This window comes from Chionomys nivalis, chromosome 2 (genome assembly GCF_950005125.1).
Source record: "Chionomys nivalis chromosome 2, mChiNiv1.1, whole genome shotgun sequence".
Lineage (NCBI taxonomy): Eukaryota > Metazoa > Chordata > Mammalia > Rodentia > Cricetidae > Chionomys > Chionomys nivalis.
Window position 1 is genome coordinate 121,362,399 of NC_080087.1, and position 26,530 is coordinate 121,388,928.

The 26,530-nt window shown below is 45.9% G+C and overlaps 1 protein-coding gene across 3 annotated transcripts in view; it reads left to right on the top strand.

The window, feature by feature from the left end:
• The window catches only part of Nhej1 (non-homologous end joining factor 1), a 103,268-nt gene extending 80,339 nt beyond the window's left edge, over positions 1-22,929 (top strand). For 2 of the 3 annotated variants that reach the window (XM_057762205.1, XM_057762206.1), the window contains 3 exons: positions 21,383-21,500; positions 21,992-22,110; positions 22,480-22,929. In XM_057762205.1, coding sequence (XP_057618188.1) covers positions 21,383-21,500; positions 21,992-22,110; positions 22,480-22,554 — 312 coding nt within the window. In that variant the 3' untranslated portion in view covers positions 22,555-22,929. Of the gene's footprint in view, positions 1-21,382; positions 21,501-21,633; positions 22,111-22,479 lie in introns of all 3 variants that reach the window. The other variant, XR_009056686.1, reaches the window with a different exon arrangement.
• Positions 22,930-26,530: the final 3,601 nt, after the last annotated feature.

Sequence of the window (26,530 nt, forward strand, 5' to 3'; positions counted from 1 at the left end):
CAGCATTGTTTGTAATAGCCAAAACCTGGAAACAACCTAGATGCCCTTCAATGGAGGAATGGATGAAGAAAGTGTGGAATATATACATATTAGAGTACTACTCAGCGGTAAAAAACAATGACTTCTCGAATTTTGCGTGCAAATGGATGGAAATAGAAAACACTATCCTGAGTGAGGTATCCCAGACCCAAAAAGAGGAACATGGGATGTACTCACTCATAATCGGTTTCTAGCCATAAATAAAAGACATTGAGCATATAATGTGTGATACTATAGAACTTAAATAAGAAAGTGAACCCAAAGAAAATCATATAGTCATCCGCCTGGAGAGGGGAAGTAGACAAGATTGCAGGGCAAAAACTGGGAACTTGCGGGTGAGGTGGCAAGGGGCAAAGGGGAAATGGGATGAGAAACATGAGAAGGGGAGGATGGGAGGAGCTCGGGGGATTAGGATGGTTGGGATATAGGAAAGGAGGATACGGGAGCAGCGAAGTATATATCCTAAGAGAGCCATCTTAGGGTTGGCAAGCAGCCACGAGTTCTGACCTCTGCAAAATCCTCTGACGGAATGGGTGTCCTGTCTCTGCAAGTTCTCAGACTGTATGCCTCGAGCTCCGGTCTCCTTCTGCCTTATGTTCCTCTCTCCACCCAGCTGTATCCTTTCTGTCTCCACCTTCCCAATGCTGGGATTGAAGGTGTGTGACTTCCAAGTACTGGGATTAAAGGTGTGAGCCACCACTGCCTGGCCTTGTTTCTCTTTTAGACTGGATTAATCTCACACAGCCCAGGGTGACCTTGAACTCACAGAGATCCCACTGCCTCTTCCTCCCAAGTGCTGAATTAAAGGTGTGTGCTACCATTGCCTGGCCTCTATGACTAACTAGAAGCTATCTCTGCACTCGATCTTCAGGCTTTATTTATTAGATCACGAACAAAATATCACCACAATGCCAGGCTTCATTAATTTTCTATGCACACACCCGCCTTCATTTAATAAAGAATTGGAAGCAGCCTTCTCATTGACTTGGGAATGCTGTTGTCCTCCAGCCTGGAAAGTGTCCTCTTGTCCTCTCTCCAGGGAGCTGACACTGCATGTTTTCACTAGAGTTGAATTCAGCATCTCTCGACCTAGGCTAGTGTAGCGGGAAGCTACCTTTCAGATGAAGTCAGATTCAACGATAGAGGAACTTGGATTGTGAGTAGCCGCCACCTGGAGTCTCAGGACGTTGCATTTGAAGGGTGTGGACGGCTGCATTCTTTTTTTGTTTTTTTGGTTTTTTGGTTTTTTGGGTTTTTTTTTGTTTTGTTTTGTTTTGTTTTGTTTTGTTTTTGGTTTTTCGAGACAGGGTTTCTCTGTGGTTTTGGAGCCTGTCCTGGAACTAGCTCTTGTAGACCAGGCTGGTCTCGAACTCACAGAGATCCGCCTGCCTCTGCCTCCCGAGTGCTGGGATTAAAGGTGTGCGCCACCACCGCCCGGCTCGGCTGCATGTTTTGAGGCTCAGTTATTATATCTCTACAGGACCTAAGGAGATCATGTTCTACACTTTCTGCCACACGCTCACCCAACAAATATGTCTCTGGCTTGATATGTACCTTGCTTACACCTATAATGCCCAGTACACAGCTTTGTAAGGAAAGAGCTTGCAGAAATGACTCTGTGGTGGTACTGTATGCCCTAAGATAAACTTTTGGGCAATGGACATAGGTATTCAGGGCCACAGGAAGTACTGTGCCCCCCCCCCCCGCGCTGTGTTCTAGCTTCTTGCTTTTTTTAAAAATTCAGATGAGTAGTCAAAAACCCATAACTCACCAGGACAGTCAGAATAGGGTTTTCAACCAGAACTGGGTAAACATCCATCTTTGAAAACTTTTTATGAATATAGACTGTAAGTTCATGAGCAGAGCAGCCATCTCTCTGCTTCCATCTGGACTTCAAACACCTACTTCAGGGCCTGGCACGTTGTAGGTGCTCAGCACATATTATCTGAGTGAATACTTCCTGGATACTAGAGCCTTGCAGCCTGGGGGAGAAATCAGAAACCTGTGACTGTTGGTAATTGAGGCTTGGCATGGTGGTATATACTCCTGTAATCTCGGGGGCTGAGGAAGGAGAATTAAGAGTTTGAGGCCAGTTTGAATGTGTGACCTTGTCTCAAAACAAAAACAAAAGAACTCAAGTAACTAAAAATGTTATAGGTGTTTTGAGGAAAAGAGCGGAATGCTCCAAAAGCAAGTATGACAGATGCTGTGATGGCCAGTGACCTGAGTGCTGAGGAGGTCCCAGCCACTGGAAGAGCAGGGAGACAGGAAAGAGCTGTCCTTCAGACCCCGGCTAGCTAGTAGCAATGCCAAGGAGGAAGTCTGCGTGGCTGTTTATCTAGACTTTCATAGGCACTTTGTGGGAAAAGAAGGGTCCATTCACCGCTGCCCCCTCCCCATAGTGTTCCTTACATATCCAGGTTTGTTCCATGATGCCCCAGATCAAAGGCTGCAGTGTGTGGCTGACCATGAGGAACAATGGGTTTTTTATGTGTCTGACTCCCTAACCAGACTATGAGCTTCTTGAGGGCAGTGAAGTTTGTTGCATCTTAGGACACAGCTTGGGACTGCCATACTCAATAATTTTGTTTAGTGACCGAGTAAATAAGAGTTGATATTTATTGTGAACTTTCTAGGTACCAGGCACTTTGTTATCTCACTTAATCCTAGTACCCACTCTATAATGAGAATAGAATTATCATTCCCTTTACACAGTTGGAGAAACAAAGGTTTTAGAAAGATGAAGTAATGGACCCAGAGATTTAAGTGTTAGCCATTAGACTACAGAACCCCACCATTTTGTTGAAATTAAGTATCTTTCTTGGTTGCCTTCAAGTGTTTGGGACTCAAAAGGGAGCAGAATAGCCGGGCGGTGGTGGCGCACGCCTTTAATCCCAGCACTCGGGAGGCAGAGGCAGGCGGATCTCTGTGAGTTCGAGACCAGCCTGGTCTACAAGAGCTAGTTCCAGGACAGGCTCCAAAACCACAGAGAAACCTTGTCTCGAAAAGGAGCAGAATAAATACATCACTCATATTATCTTTTTTGACAATCATTGTGACGGCCCTCATGGATAAGGACTGTGTGTGTGTGTGTGTGTGTGTGTGAGAGAGAGAGAGAGAGAGAGAGAGAGAGAGAGAGAGAGAGAGAGAGACTAGAGATTAAATGATTAGGACCTCACACATGCTAGTCAACTACTCTAGCTTTGAGCAGCATCCCCAGCCTTTATTTTACTAACTTCATTGCGAGAAAGTTGAAGCATGAAAAAATTAGGTTGCTTGGCCAAGATAATATAGCAAGTATCTAGGTGGTGGGTTGTTTTAAAATGATGTCTGATTCTAGATTCTGAGGTCTTCCACAATTCAACTCCAGTTGCAATTGTTACAATACCCAGGCACTGGATATCTATGCTATTGACTGTGTTGAAGTCCTTTAAAGGCTGTCTCGACCTCTGGGCTGGGAAGATGGCTCAGCTTGTAGCGTATTTGCCACACCAAATACGAGAACCTCAATTCTGTCTCCAGTACCCACATAAAAAAGCCAAGTGTGGCAGCACTGTAACCCTAGTGTTAGGGAGGCAGAGACAGGGAGATCCTTGGGCTTGCTGGCCAGTTGGGCAGTCTAGCTGAACTGGCGAGCTTCAGGTTCAGTGAGAGACGCTTCCCAAAAAACAAGGTGAAGAGCAATTGAGGAAGACACCCAACATCAATTTCTGGTCTCTGTGTACACATACATGAATATGTGCACACACACACACACACACACACACACACACACACACACACACACACAGTGTTTGGACCCCAGAACGCTGGCACAGCTGAGGCAGGAGGAGACTTGTGCTAATTCCAAGCCAGCCTGATCTATCATGCTAGCCACAGCTATGTAATGAGACTCTGTCTCAAAAGGGGAGGGGGGAGGGCGGCGAGCTGAGTGATTAAGAGGACTGGCTACTTTTCCAGGTTCAATTCCCAGCACCCACATGGCAGCTCACAACTGTCTGTAACTACAGTTCCAGGAGACCCAACACCCTTCCACAGGCAAAACAAAATACCAATCTACATTAAATACGAATAAATAAATAATTTTTTAAAAAGCCAGGTGGTAGTGGCACACATTTTTAATCCCAGCACTCAAGAGGCAGAGGCAGGAGAATCTCTGAGTTCAAGGCCAGCCTGGTCTACAGAGTGAGTTCCAGGACAGGCTCCACAGCTACAGAGAAACCCTGTGTCAAAAAACAAAACAAGACAGCAACAAAAAAAGTTGCTCAGGTCTGCCTGAATTGGGGCTCAGCCTGTCTGAACTACTTAGAAGTTGTTCAGGGGCTGGGCGTAATGGCCCAGAAGTAGGTGGATTTCTGAATTCCCAGGCTTCCCAGGGATACATAGTGAGACCCTGTCTCAAAACAAACAAGTTGTCCAGGCCTGTTGGGGGCCTGACAGGTTATTCCTAAGAGAGGTACCAGAATGGGAAAAAAGCAAAGGAAGGATGGGGTAGTGGAAACTTTTATAATCCTTTAAGAAAATGAGCTGGAGCTGGAGAGATTGCTCATCAGTTAAGAACACTTGTTCTTTCAGACGACCTGGTGTCAATTCCCAGTGTCCACCTGGTGGTTTACAGCCATCTGTAACTCCAGTCCCAGGGGATTGAACTCTTTTGGCCTTAAAGCACCAGGCAAGCATGCAGTGTACAGACGTGTGGGCAAACAAAACATTCGTATGTATAAATAATTTTTTTTAATTGAGCTATAATGAGAATGTGGTAACATATAAGAGAGTGCTCGGAAGTTAGGAGCGCTTATTCTTGCCGAGGACCCAGATTTGGTTCTCAGTATCTACACGGTGGCTCACAACTATATGTAACTCCAGCACCAAAGGAACCCAAGACCTTCTTCTGGCCTCTGTGGGCACTACGCATGTGAAATACAGACATATATTTAGGCAAAACATTTATATGCAGAAAATACTTTTTAAAAAAATAAGTGTACACCATTCAGCGATTTAAACAGTCACATGACTGCAGTTGTGTTTTTATCATCCCCAGAGAACTCCCACATGCATTTGCAGTTATTCTTTTACCCCACCCCCATTCCCTAGAAAGCCCTGACCTGCTGTGTTTCCAGGAATCTGCCTATTCTGTGCACTTTACTTATGTGAGTGGATCCTGCTGTGGTTGCCTTGTGTGTCTCACTTCTTTCACTTAGCATTGTGCTTTCAAGGTCCCTGTATTGAAGCAAGTATCAGTATCCCATGCCTGTTTATGGAAAAAACAAAACTCCAATATATGGATTTTTGGCATATTCGGGGGTTATTTTGTTTGTTTATTTGAGACAAGGTCTCATTGTGTAGCTCTGGATGTCCTGGAACTCAATGTATAGGCCTGCAAATCCCAGATCTGCCTGCCTCTGCCTTCTGAGTGTTGGAGTTAAGTGTATGTGCCAGCACACTCACCAGAGGGGTGTTTTTAATTAATTCTGTTTATTTGTGTGTGTGTGCAGAGGGTGCTAAAACAAGCGTATGGAAGCCCGAGGACAACACGCAGGAGTCAGTTGGCTCTTTCCGTTATGTGCATCTCAAAATTCAGACTACCTTGTCTAGCTTAGTGGCCCCTTTAAAAAAAAACTTTAAAATTTTTATATTTTTTTAATTATTATTGCATATATGTAAGTATGCTGTGACACAGTGTGTATGGACATGAGTTTCATGGTGTACATGTGGGGGTCAGAGGACAACCTTGTTGAGTCGGTTCTTTCCCACTGTGGGTTCTGACAGCTGAACTCAGGTCACCAAGCTCGCATGTGGTAAGTGCCTCTACCCACTGAGCCGTCTCCCCAGCCCAGATCCGCCATAGTTTTTGTTTATCCTCCGTCTGTTGATGGGCATTTCCGTTCCCTCCACCTTTTTGACCATTACGAACAATGCCACTGTGAATGTTTGTGTAGTTTTGTGGTGCTGAGGTTTGAATCCAGGGTTACACTCTACCACAAACCCACATCCTCAACCACATCCCCCAAAAGGTACACATTATTGTGTGACCATGTCTGTTCAACTTTGAGCAAACGAGTCATAATCTATTGTTTCTTTGAGGAATTGCTTGCTTTCAGGAGTGTTTTTCCCTTTTATTAATAAATATTTTGAATCAAAATATAAGATGTGGCTGGACATGGTAGTGCCTGCCTTTAATTCCAACACTGATGAGGCAGATGCAGGTGTTGCTCTGTGAGCTCGAAGCTAGCCTGGTCTGTGGAAAAGCTCCAGGCCAGTCAGGTCTACATAGTAGGACACTGTCTCAAAACAAGAAAACAACTTAAAATGTAGGATGCATATTTTTAAAATGTCAATAAGCACCTAACTTGGAGAATTGTTGCAAAATGAACAGCAGTGTAACCAGCACCCAAATCAAAAATTAGAAATTTGGAGACTAGAGATATGGCTCAGCAGTTAAAAGCACTGCTTCTCTGCCAGAGGACCCAGGTTCAATCCACAGCACCCACGTGGTGGCTCACAACCATGGCTCCAGTCCCAGGGCGTCTGATGCCCTCTTCTGGTCTCTGTGTAGACTGTACAGACTGTGGTGCACAGACATATATGCAGGGAAAACATTCGTATGTACAAAATAAAAATACATAGTCTCAAAAATCTTAAAAAGAATTAGAAAATTTTAGTCCTCAGAAGTACCCTCTTCTGCTTCAGAAGGGTATGTTCTGGCTTCTCATATAATCATTACTTTTGCCTGTTTTAACTTTTATATAAATACAGTCATCTCTCATACATTCATTTTTGTCTGACTTCTTTCACTCTGTTTAAAAATGTATCCACTGTATGCATATGGCATGTTTTTCATTTCTGTGTACTGTTTCACTGCGAGACTGTGCCATGGTTTGTCCCTTTGTATTTGAATAAGCACAATGAGTTGGAATGGTTGACTCACAGGTAATATATGAATATTTAAAATTAGTAGATACTGCCAAATCATTTTTCAAAGTGATCACATCAGTTTATTCCCATAAAGCAGTATTTGAGAGTTTAAATTGTTTTTTTTTTTTTTTAATTTTTACTATTGGTGTATTAAAGGAGCTGCGGGGCTGCGTCCCACCACCCGGCTAGCTTTATCCGAAATAATTACACGGAAACTGTATTCTTTTAAACACTGCTTGGCCCATTAGTTTAAACCTCTTATTGGCTAGCTCTTACATATTGATCTAACCCATTTCTAATATTCTGTGTAGCACCACGAGCTGGCTTACCAGGAAAGATCTTAACCTACGTCTGTCTGGAGTGGGAGAATCATGGCGACTGTCTGACTCGGCTTCTTTCTCCCAGCATTCTGTTCTGTCTACTCCGCCTACCTAATTTTCTGTCCTATTAAAGGGCCAAGGCAGTCTCTTTATTTAACCAATGAAATCAACACAAAACAGAAGACTCTCCCACATCATTTCCCCTTTTTCTGTTTAAACAAAAAAAGAAAGGCTTTCACTTTAACATAGTAAGATTACATATAACAAAACAGTTATCAAGCAAGAATTACAGTTGCAATATTTATATTTTATCTTTATCATAATAATGGAAAACTATAACTATCTATCTATTCTTCAACTCCATCAAAGACTCCAGAAGGATATAATATTACCTAAGCAAACAAGAAATCCAAAACTCTAGAAATGACAGAGACATCTCGCTGCCTGTACAGTCACCCAAAGTTCTTTTGTACCGTTGGGGCATCTGTCTTCGGCCTTCAGGCCCATAGTGTTCAGCAGACATTTCCATGAAGCAGGAAATTTCAAAGACAGTTCAGTCATTTTCTGCTGTGTCTGCAGAATGTCTCGCAGACTCTTTCATGAGTCAGGAACCCTGAAAGACCATCTCACCTTTAGGCAAGTTTAGCAGTCCTCTCTCTGCAGGTTCTTTGTGTCCAGTTTATGCAACAGTCCAGGCAAGAACAAATGGCTATCCAACTCCATAAGGAGCCTCTTTGATGCCCATCTTTCTCTTGAAGTAGCTGGTGCTGCCAGGAGCAGACGTGTCTCATTGCCATGAAGAACCCTAAGTTATTAAAACATTAAATGCCATGTTCTGTAGTCTTTGAAAGATATGAAGAATGCCTATCTAATTGAAATATATCTCTATATATCTATAAAATCTAACATGAATACAAGCCTATTATCGATGATTATCCATTAACAACCTATATTTCCTAATTATACATTACATTTTAAAATGAACTACACAAACACAATACCTTAATCAAGAGCAGAAATACATATACATATAACAAAATTGACCTTAAAATTTATGTCAATAAAGTCAAATCCATACCAATGCAAATTATTCATATCTATATCATATCCCCCTTTAAATGTAAAAGAACATTTATAAACAATATTTGGGAATATGGGCACAGTTATTTCTCTCCAAACTGCTTCCTGCTGAGTGGGGGCGCCGTTATTTAGGTCTTTTATGGGATAACCTGTCTGCTAGGTTCATCTCAGTCGGCAGTTGAGTGAAGTAATTTTTTGAGGGTGTTCACAGCAACCTTTCAGGAGGGCGTGGTCTATCATACCAAATTGGGATAGAAGCAATCCACAGGGTCTCATCCTCTGTGAAAACAAAAGAAGACCCTCTCCAAAGCATCATATCCTTAGACCCAAATTCTGAAGTCATAATACCCTTATATCCATTCTGGTTTAGCTTGGCAGCCCATATAATGAAATGTCTCTCTGTACTTAGCTCCTTCACAGTCAAAAAATTCAAAGAAAACACAATATACAGAATCCAAACTCTCTGTGAATTTTCCATTTTTACATGGCTTATTTTTCTTTATTTCTCTTAATCTATAACTATCTGTACTCTGTCTCTTTAAAGACTTTACCCTTTTTTTTTAAAACTATTAACTTTATTCTCTATATTCTTTTTCTTCTCTCTCCCAAGCCTAGGTACATTCATCCAACACTGTGATCCATTTATAGGTCTTCTATGTCTGAAATCTGTTCTATTGTGAATCTGTAATTTTTTTACTATCCAGGAGCATTTCTTAAAATGCTAAGCACATCTTAAAAACTTAAGTTGCACCTTGTAGTGGTGATACAGTACTTCCTGTTTACTGCCAGTCTAAACCTTAACTGCGCTGTTGTTATGGTAATTACGATCGTTCCTGCCTGAGGTCAGCACAGTTCAGCAAGGAGCAGCTGCTCAGATCCTTTTGGTGCCCCTGAGCTGTGCACAGTTCCAGGCACACAGCAAGTCCACATTGAAGCCACACTCAGCAGTTTAATTCTGAGACTGAATGTGCAGCACAGAAACTCTTTTCATACAAGTTACAGCCAAATCTGACACGCAGAGTACTGCACAGTCTGAAAACATCTCTGTGTATGGTGACAGGAATCCGCCATGCTCTCCCGCCTGACCAAGTCTGATTCCACCATCTGCCCAGGCAGGAAGAGCTGAGCCAAGGGCATGGTCTCAGCTACTTTCCTCCCGATCCTGGGTGGGAACAGAAACATCCAGTCCCATAAAAGCCATTGAAATGCTTTAAAGCCGGAGTTTGCACTGGCAGCACAGCCCCAGGAAGCGTGCTTTAAAATGACTGCGGCTTTTTTTCTGCCGCTATTGCTGAAACAGGAAATCTTTCTACGGCATGCCACCAACAAACAGCAAAAATCTGCGTTAGACTCTGTTTTTTTCTCTGTTTAAAATTAAGCACTCTCAGGTTTTACATGGAGTACATTACCACTTTGGTTGCCACTCTGTTGAAGGAGCTGCGGGCCGCTTCCCGCCACCCAGCTCCCACACAGCTAGCTTTACCCGGCTCCTGGCCGCCAGCTAGCTTATGCCCCAAAATAATTACACGGAAACTATATTCTTTTAAACATTGCTTGGCCCATTAGTTTAAACCTCTTATTGGCTAGCTCTTACATATTGATCTAACCCATTTCTGATATTCTGTGTAGCACCACGAACTGGCTTACCAGGAAAGATCTTAACCTGCATCTGTCTGGAGTGGGAGAATCATGGCGACTGCCTGACTCGGCTTCTTTCTCCCAGCATTCTGTTCTGTCTACTCCGCCTACCTAATTTTCTGTCCTATTAAAGGGCCAAGGCAGTCTCTTTATTTAACCAATGAAATCAACACAAAACAGAAGGCTCTCCCACATTAATGGTGTGCGTGCGTGCGTGCGTGCGTGTGTGTAAATCAGAAGACATCTTTCAGGAGTCAGTTTTCTCTATCCACTGTGGACTCCAGGGATTGAACTTGGGTTGTCAGGCTTGCAAGTGAAGGTACTTTTACCAGCTGAGCCATCTTGCTGGCCCTAATATTGTGAGATATTATATCATATTTTTCAGTGCCTGATGAACACGTGTGTGAGCACACGTGCTAGTGTGCGTGTTTGGGAAAGTGGTACATCTTCCAGTGGAATAGGATTTCTCCAGGAGAAGACGCTGGCACCCTACAGCTTGCAGGCAGCAGGCAGGTGAAGGCAGGAAGCCCCTGAGCCCTGCCACAGGCTGTGTTCCCAGCTGTCAGGCATGTAATCTGGTGAAAGAGAATCTCCCTGGCGGCAGAGGTCTTGCAGAGAACACCGCTGGTCCTCCACTTTACCTTTGCACCTGCAGGCCCAGCTGAGTGTCCCCTCACAAAGCCAGGGAAGCAGAGAAATCTGCACAGGGCTGGGACTCCGGCCGAGCTGGGGCCTTTTGGGACTTGGAGCTGTGAGTATGTTATAAACTTGACGCTTTTCCCGTTCTGGTTCCACCACACCGGTTCACTTCCATCTGAGGAGGGATGTTGAGGTAGCAGAACGTGAACACGAGGTGATAACCTGATGCTGAGACTGCCCATCCCCCGTGAGGCCAGCCAGAGCCAGAGGGACAGGAGCTGCTTGTTTTGGGCAAAGGGGGGAGGGGGAGGCAAAGCAAGGGAAAGGGAGCTGGAGTTGCGATTCCCCTTTCTGTGAGACTCAGAGGACTCATCCCCCCAGGAAACCACTCTGGTCCCTCGAGCCCCTTTGCCACTCATTAGTTGCTCTGCAGACTAGAAAGCCATGGTTTGTGCTGGGGCTGGGTGGAGTTCCAGGGACAGTTTGGGCTCTGGCCCTCCAAAGGGGAGGGGGTGGTTATGGAGTGAGCGGAGGGTCACAGCTCAGTCTGTGCCATTTGCTTGTCACCTTGAGAAGTTCCACCTTGTCTAGCAAAACCTCCTTTCAGAGGCAGCCACCACAAAGGGCTCTTATGAGAGCAGCTGCCCCGCCCCCACCTCCACTTCCACTCCCTCTGCCATTATTTTTCTTTGGGGCCTTCCTGCAATGACTCTGAGAGGCCGAGCTTCTTTCTAAAGGCGATTCAGAGTCTAGAGTCTCCCTGGGCCACAGTCATTTTGTGACTCTCTGTGCCCTGGGAGGCTGTGTGGGGTTAGCACAGCTCACCTCCTCAAGAAGGCATCCGTTTCTTCCCTCTCTGCAGCTTGGGTCATTTGGGGCCTTGAAAAGGAGTCAGAGCTAGCTACTAGTAGCTTCTGGACCCCGTAGGGACCACCTCCTGTCAGGGGAGAAATGGACTTGTCCATGGTGGTTCTGTGAGGCTTTCTGCCTAGTGGGCCATGGCGAAGTTCTGAAGGCCACCTTTTGGTGGGTCTTCTGCCTTCGCATTCTGCTGTGCATTGGGAGAACTAATTAATCCTTTGACTCTTTCTTTTTTCCTATATGAAATGAGAATATTTTACTGCCTGACTGATAGGTAAATGTGGAGGCTAATTTTTACATTAGTTAATTTTGACAGCAGCTATGTAACTTGGCGGTAGAGGATGTGGTTAGCGTATGTGACCCTCCAGCATCACATGGCTTTTTAGGTGAGCCAGGTGTGGTGACAGTCACAAAACCATCACAGGCAAGTTCAAGACCAGCTACCCAGTGAGATGCTGCTTCAAAAAAATCAAACCAAACCAAGTCTTGAAAGTACTGTTTCATCCTTCTGCTTGGACCTTCCCTGTATAGGCTGTCTTCCCTTCTTCTCACACTGAGCCAGACACGGCCGTCTACCTGGAAGTGTTAACTCTTCACCTGTGTTAACCTCTGTAGTAGGTCCAGCATGGGGGAGAACCACATGTTCACAGTACCCTAGTCTCAAGAAAGGCCTCAGAGAGTGCTCGGAGAACTTGCCTGGCTGAGACACATGACGCTTGCACGTGCAGTGTGAGCATGCCTCCGTTCTCCCACCTCATCATGACAGCGAAAGGGGAAAAGTAGACTATAGGTTAAATAATTCAAGATCCCTAAGCCACAATTAATTTGTAAGGTTTATAAACACAAGATTATGCCCAGATTGTTCAGTCTTATGTTTCCCTCCAGTCCAGCGCTGTGTGGATGCTTGGAAGTGAGAGGCTAATTGTGGAGGTCTGTGGTGGCAGGGCAGAGTGGTCAGAGGTGGCCTTGTGACGGGCACAGACCCAAACAAAGCTAAGTCAGACCAAACACTGAGCAGTGTCAGCTGTGTTGTTGATCTCACACGTGGCTCTTCAAGGACAGTGTGCCCTTAGGATGCTGTGTGTTCTTTTCCCAAGACCCCAAGGTTTCTCATCTCAGCAGATAGGTCGATATTTTTCCCTTCACAAGTGACTATTATTTGTACAAAACATAGAGTTTCATCATGACATTTCCATACGTATGTACAGAGTACTTTGGTCATATTATCTGATATGGGACCGTTAATACAGTGAGGGACAAAACAGGAACCCCTCATGGTAAGGTCTTACCTTAAACTCAGAAACTGTTTATCTGCATGAACTGCTGTGGAAAAGCAGGATGGGGGAGTTGGCATGTGAAGCCCTGGCATCCCCACTGTATTACTGTTCTCTCCTTCCTCTTCACGCTTCCCTCGCATACCCTGAGAACTCCAGGAGAGTAACCCACCTAAAACATTTGGCTGTCAACCCTTTCGGTGACGGGTTGGAGGGCATGTTTTTCTGTTTCCCAAACAGCGCTTATGGAGTCTTGTCCGGAGCAGGAAATACCAATAGTCATGAGAAAGCATTCCCACCTGAAACACTTCTAGGGAACTTGGGTTCTCTTAATACTTCAACAGTTATTTAAATTGTGTGTGCATGTGCGTGCACACATGTGCATTCATGCCATGGCATGCCAGTGCAGGTCATGCTTTGCATGTTTCATGGAGAGGGTTATAACTGAATTTTGTCCCTGTTTCCTCCCTACAAAGGTCAGATGGAATGAGGGCAATGCCTTACCTTGAGCAGGTCCTGAGAAATGGGAGAATTAACAAGAGTTGGCACAGGGAGAGCAGGTATCCTTTACAAACACTACGGGCTAGAGAGATGGCTCACCGATTAAGAATACTTGCTGCTCTTGCAGAGGACCAGAATTTGGTTCCCAGGCCAGATGGACTCACTGCCTCCTATAATTCCAGAGGATCCGGCATTCTTTCCTGAACTCCACAGTACAAATACTCCACATGCATAGACCTTCCCTCATGTATCACATCATTTAAAAAAATAAAAATAAACCTTTTTAAAAAAAAAACAATATTAATCATCTTCCAGGAACCATGCACTATGCTTCTACAGTAGGTGTGGATGGCTTATTTTTCTGGTGAGGGAACAGGGGCTTTCAAAACAGCAGCTGGTAACACAGCAGGGCACTGGCAGAGGTAGGGTCTAGATCCAGGCCTTCTTGTGCAGAAACCTCACTCTTTTGGTCTTCAGAGACTGAGGAATAGGCTGCCATGGTGGCCGGAGACGGTGAAGCTGGGCTCTCTCCTCACCTGCATCTGCACTAATTACTGAATTGTTTGGAAATCCTGCGCTTGGGAGGCCAGTTGCAACAAGTTTCTCTCTATGTGTTATCGTTTGGACATGCCTTGAGCCAGCTTGGCATAGAAACAGGACCAGGCTAAAGAAGACTCAGAAGTTGGTCCCACATGGTGGCAAATGCCTATAAGGAAAGTGGGGGAAGAAGGATCAGAATTCCAAGTCAGTCCCTGACACATCGTAACACACATGATGCCACCCTGAGCTACACAACACCACCCCAGTGTGCCCAGCAAGGGGAAGAACATCCATTTCCGGAGGAATTGCTGTCTTCTCTAATTGATCAGAGTCTCAGCCTCCCTCCATCCCCTCTGTCTTCTTACCCTCCCCTGCTTTCTTGAAACAAGATACTAAATGTAGAAGATGGGTGTTGTGGACCAGCAGTCAGCTCAGATTGCTTCCTTTTTCTTGTTTCTTATACATTTCTGCGGATAGGACTTAGGGCTTCATCCTGCTAGACAAACATTCTACCACTGAGCTATGCTTCAGCCCCAGCTCACCTTTGACTTAGGGATTTCAGTTTAGGTTTTTGGATCATTCCTGTTATGTCTGCCCTGTTCCTGACTGCTGTCACGTGACACTTGGTCCATCAGATGGAAGGTGTGTGCGCCACCCTTTTAAAGTCACCCCGAATCTGCCTGCCTGCGCGGCTCAGATCCGCCATACCTTGTAGCCTCTAAGCAGCTCTCTCTTCTTTCTCCTCACTAGAGTGACCCTTCTGAACATAGAGCAGGCCACATCAGCCTCTGCTGCATCACGTCACGGTTTCTAGTGAACACAAGGACATATCCGTGTGCCTGCCATGCTCGTCCTGTCATGCAGGGTGACCACCCAACTTGTCATTCATGTCGAGACACTTGTAAAAGAGAAGGAGGCTCTAATAATAATTAGATGATCAGCTTAAACTGGAGCATTCCAGGAAAACTGGGAAGAACTCAACCGCATGGTTTACTCTCTCACGTCCATGTAGAATTTTTTGAGATGTACTGCATGACACCTTCCTTGATCTCTATTTAAAACTATATAGGGCTGGAGAGACAGCTCAGCACCTAATAGAGTTTGCTGCTCTTCCAGAGAATTGAACAAGGGTTCCCAGCACCCATGTCAGCTGGCTGCAAGCAACTGCCTGTGAACTCACCTAAAGGGAATCTGACACCCTCTTCTGACCTCTGGGGGCATGGACACACGCGTGTGCACACACACAGAGACACACACAGACGCACGCACGCACGCACATGCAAATAATAAAGTAAATCAGTGTGTGTGTGTGTGTGTGAGAGAGAGAGAGAGAGAGAGAGAGAGAGAGAGAGAGAGAGAGAGAGAGAGAATTTAGGGTGGCAGTTATGCCATGTACACATGTGGAAGTCAGAGGGCAACTTGTGGAAGGTGCATCTCTCCTACCATGTAGGTTCTGGGCATTGAACTCAAGCCATTGGCCTCGGGGGCAAGTGCCTTTACCCCGCTGAGCCATCTTGCCGCCCTTGAGAGTATGAAATTAGCCCTGTGTTTGTTGCTGATCTTCTCTCTAGAGTGTAAACCTCAAGAGGGCAGCACCTGCACAGTCTGAGCGCCTTAGTAAATGTCAGTATTTTTTAAGACTTGACTATGCTGGTAGTGGGGGTCATGCTTCTTGAAGAGACTTTCTCATTAGATGCTTTTAAATCATTTGTCACGTTCCCATCTACTTATTTTGGCAATCCTTTTTGCGGATAAAGCCTCTGACGCTGTTACTTGTCTCTAAGGGAAGCTAGTGGAGAGTGTCACCAGAGTCCCAGTCAGAGGCGTGGGCTCTGTGGGAGACAGCGAGAACTTATTACTTTTAGAGAAATCACATGTTGGGGACCTGTGACAGGGTGAGAGTTAGTCCCTTGGCCTTGGAACTGTGCTAGTTTCTGGGACAAATGCCAGAAGCAACCCAAAGGAGGATGGAGGGTTCTGGTTAGCTTGTTTCTCCTTGTCTTTCTATCTACTAGATCTGTCCTTAGACAGAGCCACTTATCCAGGGGGAGCTATGTGTTAGTGTCAACCTTTCGTGGGACTCTGCAGGTTTCTTTTGTGGATCATCTCAGAAGAAAGAATGGGGGAGTAGACCACTTACCTCAGTTGCAAGTGCCCATTGGGATCTTGCCAACAAATCCTCTAGGAATCCTTGAATTTCTTCACCATTGGGTATGTGTTTTGGACTTGATGAAGGTGGGAGAGATCACAAAAGAAAGTGGGCCCCAAAATGGGCTGCAACAAGGGACAAGAAAAGGAAATCTGGAGGTTCTGTCACTTTGGTTTTCCCGAAGTTTCTGATAAGGTTTAAACCAGAGTCAGTGCCCTTGTGAACTATCTCAGGAGGGTAAACACTTGTTGGTGATGGAAGGTTATGCAGTGGCTGATGGGAGGGTTATGCAATGGCTGATGGGAGAGTTATGCAATGGCTGATGGGAGGGTTATGCTGTGGCTGATGGGAGGGTTATGCAGTGGCTGATGGGAGGGTTATGCAGTGGCTGATGGGAGAGTTATGCAGTGGCTGATGGGAGGGTTATGCAGTGGCTGATGGGAGGATTATGCATGGATGATGGGAGATTATACAATGCTGTGTCTATTAAAGTCAGTAATGAAGAAGGACTAGGAGCTGAAACAAATGTAACAGAAAACCTAAAAGTGTAATGTGGAGGAAGTTGGGTCCACATCATTGTCTCAGTATTACTTGGGCTCCAAGGAAGCTATTGTAAATACTGTCAAATAGAGAAAGCCAATCATGAAGCACAAGGAAACCTCCATGGGCATGACCCTGACTCAGAGAAAGTGGGCTGCAATCCAGTGGGCATGAGCTTAGATCCCTGGTTGCACTCTGCATGACACACCCATCTCTTCACACTTTCGCCCTCACATTTCTACTATGCTCACAGTCTGCCTTTCAAGGCTCACCTTGATATCACCACTTCTGAGGTTTTTTTAATTTACACTGTTTTCTTAAAATTGTTTATTTATATATTTATTTATCTATTTTTAAATTTTTAAATTGATTTTATTGAGCTATATATTTTTCTCTGCTCCCCTCCCTGCCTCTCCCCTTCCCTTCTACCCTCTCCCATGGTCCCATGCTCCCAATTTACTCAGAAGAGCTTGTCTTTTTCTACTTCCCATGTAGATTAGATCCATGAATCTCTCTCTTAGGGTCTTCTGAGGCTTTTTTTCAGGACTCTCAGTTCCTGTCACCACTGATTTATAAGTCTGTTACTACATATCACTTGAAACACAAAACCAAATAAAAAATATCTGCCTGTCACACACATGCAAATGTGAATCTCAAAGGTAGGACTTTTATTTTTGCCTGTGTTGTTGACTCAGATCTGGTCTGAGGAGGGAAGACTGAGGTGTCTATCCCCTGCACCTCCTCCTGCAATGCCTGCCTGCTAGTTATAATCCCAGTCACTTTTTCGCTGGCTTGAATTGTCTCTGGGCTAATCAGATGGACGGGTAATGCTAGGCTCACCTGACTCTTCTTGCCTTGCCGTTCTGGGCAGTGACCCGCTCTATGCTGGTACACGGTGCTCTTGGCTAGCATACTTACAGCAGGAGACACTATTTACTTTGCTTAGTTCCAACTCCAGCATTCTCGCTTTGATCTCTGTGGCCTGCCCCACCTCGCTCCTACCATTGTCCTGTCCTGGGAGCTAATGTTGCTCCTTTCCTAACTCAGGTGGCCACATAACTCTCTTCTCTGGCTATTCTGAGAGGATGTCCAGGGACTCAGTCATGCCAGAGAGCCACTATACATAGGCTATGGTGGCCCAGCCTGAAGGGCTCCAGTCTGTACCAGTTGCTGCTTTTCCTCCCACATTTAGTTGCTTCTTTTTTATCTGTTCTGGGGTTTTGTTTGTTTGTTTGTTTGTTTGTTTTGTCACATTAATGATAACAGATAAACTATGATGTAAGAGATTGTGGATTGTGATCCTGATAAAGTCTTGGTTTCCATTTTGACTAAATCTGCCGTTCAGAGAAGTAAGTAAATAGTGGTTTTTGTTTATATCCCGAAGACAGACTGCTTATAACTCCTCTGTTCGTCTGCTTACTAGTTGTGGCTGACTGTCTTGGTCAAATGGGGCCATACTAGTGCCCCCATGTCCATTCATTCACAAACAGTTGAGCTCCCAGCAGGTGAGAAGCTCTTCTAGGTGACAGAAAAATGGTAATGAAGAAGATTTAAAAATTGGGTAAATATTTAAAATACTTAGAGCAGTGCAGCCAGTGGGCATTTAGTAGATGTCATGAATGGTATTGCTAGTGCTTTTCTGAGACTGGAGGTGTGAGAGGGTAACCACATCTCTCTGAAAGGGGAGAAGAGAGGAGGGACCAAGATTAGGTTCTAGGCTTGGATTTAGGCCCAGGGTAGCCAATGCTTGAATGGCTCTTACTTCTAGCACTTCATTTATGGGTCAAAGACATGAGCTGCATAACGATCAGCCTAGAGAATGAGTCTGTTTCCTTCCATAGAAAGGGCATCAGTCAGTGACCACGGGCTGCCTGTATCTGCCAAGCCTGTTTGTGAAGACTGTGCACAATAAATCATATGGGAATGACCCAAGAAGAGACACATGCCTTGAACAAAGAACCCAGACACTGAAGGAAGGAGAGCACTTTTTGTTCTCTCTGTTGCCAGGGTCTGCTGCCCATCTAGTAGAGGGCTATCTTTTGGGATTAGAGAGCTGAGTCTGGTCGAGAGGTGGAGTAGAGGCGCTGTGGTCTGCTGCTTTGCCTTCGGTTTCAGGTCACTCCTCAGGGAGTGTTGCTAAAGATGGCTTGTATGATAATCGCTGGGATTACTGCTGGAGGCAAAGTTTAGACTCTAGGCTCCCTGATTTGTTGTCCGTGGTTACCAGTGAAAGTCCAAGTCTTATTGAAACCTGGGTTATATTGCAGTAAGGTGAAGGAAAGTCCAAGCCTGAGGCGGTCTTCATGGAGGTGAGGCTGCTGTAACATGAATGTTTTTATCCCCCGTAAATCAGCAGATTCTTAACCTCTGTCCCACTCAAGGAGGCTAACGATAACCCCAGTGATCCCGTACCCACTCCACTGCTTCCCACAAATTCTGTTTCGTTCTTTCCCCACAGTGGGCTTCAGAAATGTCAGGCTGAGGCTGTCGCTTCAGTGGTAGAGCATCACCTAGCTTATGTGAAGCCTTGGGTTCAGTGCCCGACACCATAAAGAAAAAAGTTCTTATAGCACAGGAAAGGTGCTTGACATGAGCTATTATGTTCAGGCTGAGGAATTTAAGGTTACTTCTCATGAAAGCTTCCGGCCTAACTACTCTTCTGAACCTTCTCAGTTTGCCTGGGACCCATCATTGTTGGCATGCATAGGGACAGACAAAGTACTTTCTGGACCTATTCCAGGACTGAAGTACAGCTAGATTCGAGACCACCAGAAGCCACACTCTCATCACATTCTTATTGTATTAGTTCTGTCTTCAATCCTTTTTTCAGTCCAGTTTAGCTGAAAAGAGAATTAGGCAAGTGCATAGCTGTGAACGTGTCCACAGCCTGTCCTGTGGCGAAGGTAATGCAATTAGAGCAGACCTTAGCTCTCGTGTCGTTATCATCTCCTTACGGAATCTTTCAGCTTTTCCTAATCACCCCTCTCAGGAAATTATACTTCCACAGATTTACCAAAATCTATTTATGGAGCCTGTAAGATGACTTAGTAGATAAAGGCACTGACTGTGAAGTCTCATGACCTGAGTTCCATCCCAGAGGTCATGTGACAGAAGGAGAGAGCCACCTCCCACAGGTTGTCTTCTGACCTCTGCATGTGTGTTTGCATATATGCATAAGTAAATGAATGCAAAGATAGCATCTATGGGAAGCAGAAAAAGACAAGATCTCCTGAGTAAATTGGGAGCATGGGAACCATGGGAGAGGGTTGAAGGGAAGGGGAGAGGCAGGGAGGGGAGCAGAGAAAAATGTAGAGCTCAATAAAAATCAATTTAAAAAATGATAACACGATGTGGGATGTCCCTCTGTGTGCTGTGATTATCATTGATAAATAAAGGAACTGCTTTGGGCCTATAGCAGAGCTATAAGGGAACAGAGCTAGGTGGGGAAAACTAAGCTGAATGCTGGGAGAAAGGAAGTGGACTAAGAAGCCATGTAGCCTTTCTGGAGCTGGGTGGAACTTTACCCAGTAAGCCACAGCCATGTGGCGATACACAGATTAATGGGGATGGGTTAAATTAATATGTAAGAGTTAGCCAATAAGACACTAGAGCTAATGGGTCAAGCAGTGTTTTAATTAATACAGTTTCTGTGTGATTATTTCTGGGCAGCTGGGAAACAAACAAGTTGCCCCCTCCTTACAACAATAGCATCTGTGTGCTATATGTGTCTTTATGTTAATGTACTATAAAAGAGGAACTTTTTTCACTCCTCAAAAAACTCCTCACCCCCTTGGAAGAAATATCACCCCACTGAGGGGCATGAGGAGTAGTAATCACAGTTGGTACAGGTCCAAAATATAAGATGACAGGTGGGTCTCCAACTGATGTAGAATGTCCCTCTGTATATGTGTTGCTTTTATTGATTGATGAATAAAGCTGTTTTGGCCAATGACTTAGCATAGTATAGCTAGGCAGGAAATCCAAACAGATTATATATATATATATATATATATATATATATATATATATATATAGAGAGAGAGAGAGAGAGAGAGAGAGAGAGAGAGAGAGAGAAGGTAGAATCAAGGAGACGTCATATAGCCTCCAAAGGAGAAATATACCAGAACCTTACCAGTAATCACAGTAATATATGGTGATACATATATTAATAAAAATGGGTTAATTTAATATGTAAGAGCTAGACAGGAATATGCCTGAGCCATCAGCCAAACAGTGTTGTAATTAACATAGTTTCTGTGTGATTATTCTGGTCTACATCTAGCGCTGACTGACATCGTGCCGCCATCATTTATGTTTTGCTTTGTTTTTTCCGAGATAGGGCTTCACTGTAGCTCCATTGTCCCTGTTTTATTCCTTTCCCCCTTCTGGACTTCATTCTTTTTCTTTCTCTGCTGTGGAAGTTCAGGAGTAAACTTACTTAAGACAGCAAACTGGATGTTCAAGGATGCTTAGGACAGATAATGTCCTTTGTGTATGGTGCTGCTGCTGGGGATTGAACCCAGGGCTTGTGCATGCTAGGCAAGTACTCAGTCAATGAACTGTACCCCCAGCCCAGGAAGATCGTTTCCTAAAACAACGCCCCAAGAGGTTATCTCGTAAGAAGAAAGAGGCCAGAGGCCCATGGGGTATTCACAGTAAAGCACAATTAATTTCACGACTGGAGGAAACACTAGAGTGACCTTCAGAAGAGAGTGCATGGGAAGTCCCTGTGCCAACAATGGGCCGCAGGCTTTCAAATGGAAGCCCTGGATCGGATCATACTTCTTCATACAGATTTGCTTGGGGTTGATGGAGTTCTGTCAGTGGGATATCAGCTCTCTTTTCTCTAGCCAGGCAGACCAGTGACAATGTCACCTTTCCTTTAGAAATTGCCAGAGGCGTGCACTGTTGGTGATGGAAGGGCATTTGCCTTGAGTCTGCAGAGTCTGTATGTGGCAGTCACCAAACAGCAGATCCAAGCCGGGCAGAAGCGTCAAGGCTCTGGTGAGTATGCCCAGTCACAGCTGGTCTGCTTGGAGTAGAGTTGGAGCTTAGCAGTTCTAACCAAATCATCTATTTACATTTCAATGAATAAAAACTAAATAAAATTAAAACTTCTTTTCCTTATGTACTTTAGTCATATTTCAAGTGCTCAGTAGCCGTGTGGTCAGTGCAGATACAGAACACGTACCCCACCACAGAACGTAACTCCTGGGTGCTTAGGAGTTAACAAGAGAACTAGCCAGAAAATTCATCCCGGGGATGCACAGAGATTTGTTCAGCTCCTGTGAGTCAAGGAAACTCAACCTACGTGCTGAAAGTGGGCTTGGGAGTCTTCATCGGAACAGGGTTTAAAGTCAGCTGGGAGCTGGCTCCTTCAATCTGTTAATATATTAATAGCAAACTCTGCCCTTCGTCCGAATGCTTAGTGAATGCTTCTGTTCTCCTGAGAGTAGGCATTTCTCTCTGCCTTCTGTTGATTTTTCTGATTTCAGGAGAGACACAGACATCAGGCAGCCCCACCTCTCAAGGAACTGATAGCCAGCTTCGGAAACAGCCGGAACAGCCGGTGTCTTCCACTCCAGCCCTCTCAGAGCCGGAGCCTGAACCCCTGGTGAGTCACACATGAGAGAAGCTGGCACCTGGAACCTTGCAGCCATGGTCTCTGCAGCCGCTGCCTGGTTGACACTGCCTTGATAGTCTGAGAGACTGTGAGCTGCTGCCAAGCCGTAGAGCATTGTGCTTTCCCACATCCTCCCTTGCCATCTCCTGCCATTCTTGAGCTGAATGATGAACCTTGACCCGCCCCCCCCCATACCTTACTTCCATGAGGGACATGCGCACTTAGAATCTTATAGCACTTCCTAAAATAGACCTCACAACATCGACATCAGATAGATACTTTAAGAAGGCTTCATACCAGCCAGGAGTCATGAGAGATCTGCTTCAAAACTCCAATTAACCGGGATTCCTTTTCCTCTAGGATGCTTCAGACCCTGTGCAGAGACCTCAGCTGGCAAAGGCCAAGAGGAAGAAGCCGAGAGGACTCTTCAGTTGACTTGCTGTGTCTCTGCCATCGAGAAGGGCAGAGCAGCTTCCCAGCATCATCTGGGACAAAGCTGCACAGCAGGACGTTCCTGGATGGAGCTGCAGCCGGGGACCAGCGTTTGTGTTGACAGCTCCTGATTGGAAGCTCCCTCACCTGTGGAAGCTTGGCTCCGGCTCCAACTCACTGCCACTGCAATCCATCCACGAGTGAAGTTCTTTCTCTAGAACTAGTACCCTGTGTGAACTCAAGTAAAGCAGATCTGTAGAGAGACCCATGCCCCTCAGAAAACCCTTTTCTCCTACAACAGAATAAAGGGCACTCCCGCTCCCCTGCTGTTGAGGCTGCCTGTGTGTGGTCTCTAACCTGTTCTCACCCACAGTCGCTGGTTGTCTCTGGGTCATGTCTGAGCTGTCAGTCCCATCCTACAGATTTTTCATCAGCGTCTCTGATATGCCTGAAGTCAGTCAGTTAGAAACCTTGGTCTTGAGAACTCTCCATGGTGGCACAAGACAAATTGCTACTGTTGTCTGTCAGGCTTGGTTGTGTTTTTTCTGTCTCCTTCTAAAGCACAGAGAACAGGTTAAACCATAGTGTCAGATAAAAATTACAGATGACTGCAAGTACCAGGAATAACGTCAGGTCCCAGGGGTGGGAGAAAGGGAATCCGACTCTCTCTCTCTCTCTCTTGTTCTCGCTCTTGCTCTGTGTGTGTGGGGGGGTGTAGTCTTTGTCTTTCTGCAGCCCCACCCCCCTCCAACCCAAGACAGGGTCTCACTGTGTAGCCCCAGCTGACCTGGAACTCACTGTGTGGACCCAGGCTGCCTCCCAAGTGCTGGGACTAAAGGCGTGTGCTGGCTTGAACTCTGAACAGGAGGATGGCCTTGAACTTCTGGTCCTCCTGTCTGCACTTAAGTCCTAGGATTACAAGCACGTTTGCAGCACACCTGGTGTCTGCATGGCTGGAGATCAAGTCCAGAGCTTCCTGCCTGCTAGGCGAGGACTCTGCCTATTAGGTCACACCCCTAAATCTGACTTCTCTTTCTTTACTTTAAATAATGTAGTAAGTATAGCTATGGTGCTAGGGAAGAGGAACCCCAAAAGTCCTAGCCTAGAATGTAACTGGTACCACAGTGTCTAGTAGGAAAATGTAGTAAGGCTAGGATGCCCTAGAAGATTGCTTTGAGTTCAAGGCCAGCTTGGGCCACAGAATAAGATCTTGTCTGAAAACAAGAAAAGGTTATATAAGACAGACAGAACCCAAAAGTCACTCTCGGGCACCCAGGCTTATCTGCACAGCATCTTGACCTTCTCTACCATGTCTTCCTCTAGAGTAAGACCATCTGAAACTTGAACTTGGGTTGAAAGCAGTGGAATGTGAACTCAGATGTTCACTGGGAGCACTTAGGTAGGCAAGGCGGGGGGGGGGGGAGGCAGATGCAGAAGCCATTTTGGTGTGCTTGCTTTGGAGGACTTCCTCAAATCCATGTCTCCTCCCTCTCTCCCTGAAACTGATCTCTCTGCCCGGATGTCAGTCCAGGGAGACAGGCTCACACAAGCCAGGCTAAAGCACTGATTCCTGCAACAGTTAGAATGGTGGTAACAAAGGGCTAGCTGTTATCGAGCAGTTCATGTATCTCAGTCTGTCCAAATGAGCACCTCACAGCATCATCTGAAGACGAGCCAGTAACCTGGTAGGACACCTAGTCTTGAAGGTCATGCAGCTAGTAAGTGACAGGTAGAGCTAGCGAACACCTCAGCCAGTCACAGTTACTAGATACTTGACTGAAAATCTTCCAGAAAGATTTAGCATCCTCTTGCGGTCTTCCACAGTCTACACCTCTATCCTGGACCCTGCTGTCAAGCAGGGTGCTCTCTTCTGTGCAGACTCACCAGGCAGGAGCCCCTGAGGAGCTCCCTCCTTGAGGCCACACCTCGGGTGTTACCGCGGAGAAGCTCTGGGTCCTGTGCTGGCTGATCCTTCTGCCCATGGCAGCCTCCAGCAGGCATTCTTAATCACGAATCCCCTAAAATTGTAAGGAAAATTCCCCAAACATAATTTTGTTCATTTTTTTCATGAGATTGTGGGACTCTCTCAAAAGAGGGTGCCTAGTCACCCTCCAGTCCACTGCTTCTGTGTTCCTAAAAGCTGCTCCTGCCTTGGGGGTATTGCTCAGATTTTGTTGGGGAAGCATTACCACCAGAGGCCCTGGCTCAGGCATCACTGAAACCCTTACCCTGAGCTAGGGTGGTGTTTGAGAATCATTCATCCCAGGGCAACTCCAGGGAAATCCCCGCTTTGACAAATTGGCCTAACCAGGCTCTATTCCAGCCCTGCCCCCTGGCTTGGGCCCCTCCCTGAGGCCCCCAGCCTGGCCCAACCCCCACTGCCCATGCACATAAAAGGGTCGAATTCTCGTGGCTGCTCCATAAATTTTATTCCGTAAATATTAGTTTTCCCTGTGTTTAATAAAGCAGTGGCCCACCTCCCCGCCTACCCGCCCGCTCCCCGGGGCCGGGGCTGGGGCCAGGGCTGGCTGGTGGGAGAAGGGACTCTTTCAATTGCTTTGGAGTATTTTTAGAAAAAAAAATAATATAAGGTGGTTTACACGAGAAAGCCAGCAAGCCAGGAGCAGGGCTTGGTACCTCGAGGAAGTTCTTCTACAACTGGACCTAAAAAGTAGAGAAACAGCGCCACCTAGGTCGCGAGGCCTACTTGGCCTTACTGATTCCCCGCAGGAAGCTAGGGACCGGTCAGATATCACAGGTCACGCCTTGCTGAAGGAGGTGTCCTCTCTGTACCCCAGCTGGATAGAAGCCCCTTACCTGGTGTCTCGTGGGGTTTCCCAGCGGCCCTTACAAGCAGATCCCAAGCTGGGTCTTGAAAAATCCCACCAGCGTCGTTCCTTTTTCTTGACACCAGGGGCCAGGCTCCGGGTCCAGGGGTGTTTCCAAGGGAGAGTGAAGTAACTGGAAAGAAGGGAGCCACCTTCTCTTTGTCGTCCCTGGAATTCTTAGATCCCACGGTGGTAAAGAGAGGGCTCTGTGCTTCCGTGCTCCAGACTGGCAGAGTTCAGGCTAGACCAAGATCTTTGCGGGAGGGCTGCAGAGTTCATCCCCGGCTCTGGGGGGAGGACACTCCTTGCTCATCTAACCCCCCCCATCTCCCAAGCCCTTAGGGCAGCTGCTACAGGTGGGACCCGTCAGGAGAGTCCCAGGGGCACCTGTGTCTGCTGCAAAGATGGCAGTGGGGATGGGAATTAGGAGGAATTGCACCCCTCCTCCTCCCTTCCCCTGGACTGATTCTTTCTCCATCATCCTGATGTTGCCTGGGACAATGTTCCCTCTCTCTCTGCTTAGTCCTTTATTTTCTCCTCTTCCTCCCAAAACTACAAAGATTTGCTCCACAGAGTGCAGGGGATCCTAACTCCTCTAACTTCATCCTGATGTGAGCTAGCCTCAGCTAACCCCATCATCACTGTGTTATTAATGTAACCTGTGTCAACAGACACTTTTCTCATGAGCTTGGTTTTCCCCTTTTCACATGGGAAGAGTTTTTGACTCTAACTGGAAAATGTCGCTGCAGTGATATCATAGTAAGCACTCAAGGAATAGCTATGATGAGAGTCTTTTAAGCAATCAGAATGTATTTTTCTAAGTTCTCTAGGTAATTTGCCTTTTGTAGTATTCTTAGGTGTGAGAGGAGCCTGTTCAAAAGGAGTAAGTGGCATGTTGTAAGGAAGCCATCAGCCATGGTTACTAGTCCCTGTTACCTGGAAAAGCTAGAAGAGATCGTACTAGGCCTTTAGATACAGGAGACACCTCAGCAAAGGAGGAAGTTGCTTTGGAGAGGTCCCTGTTGTTGACCCCAAGGATATTGTATGATACTCAAGTTCAAGTTTCTCAGCTGCTCTCGGTCCCTTCTGTGGTCCACTGCCCTAGGTCTCAGAAGATGCTCCTTGAGGGAGAACATTGAGAGTAGTGTGAG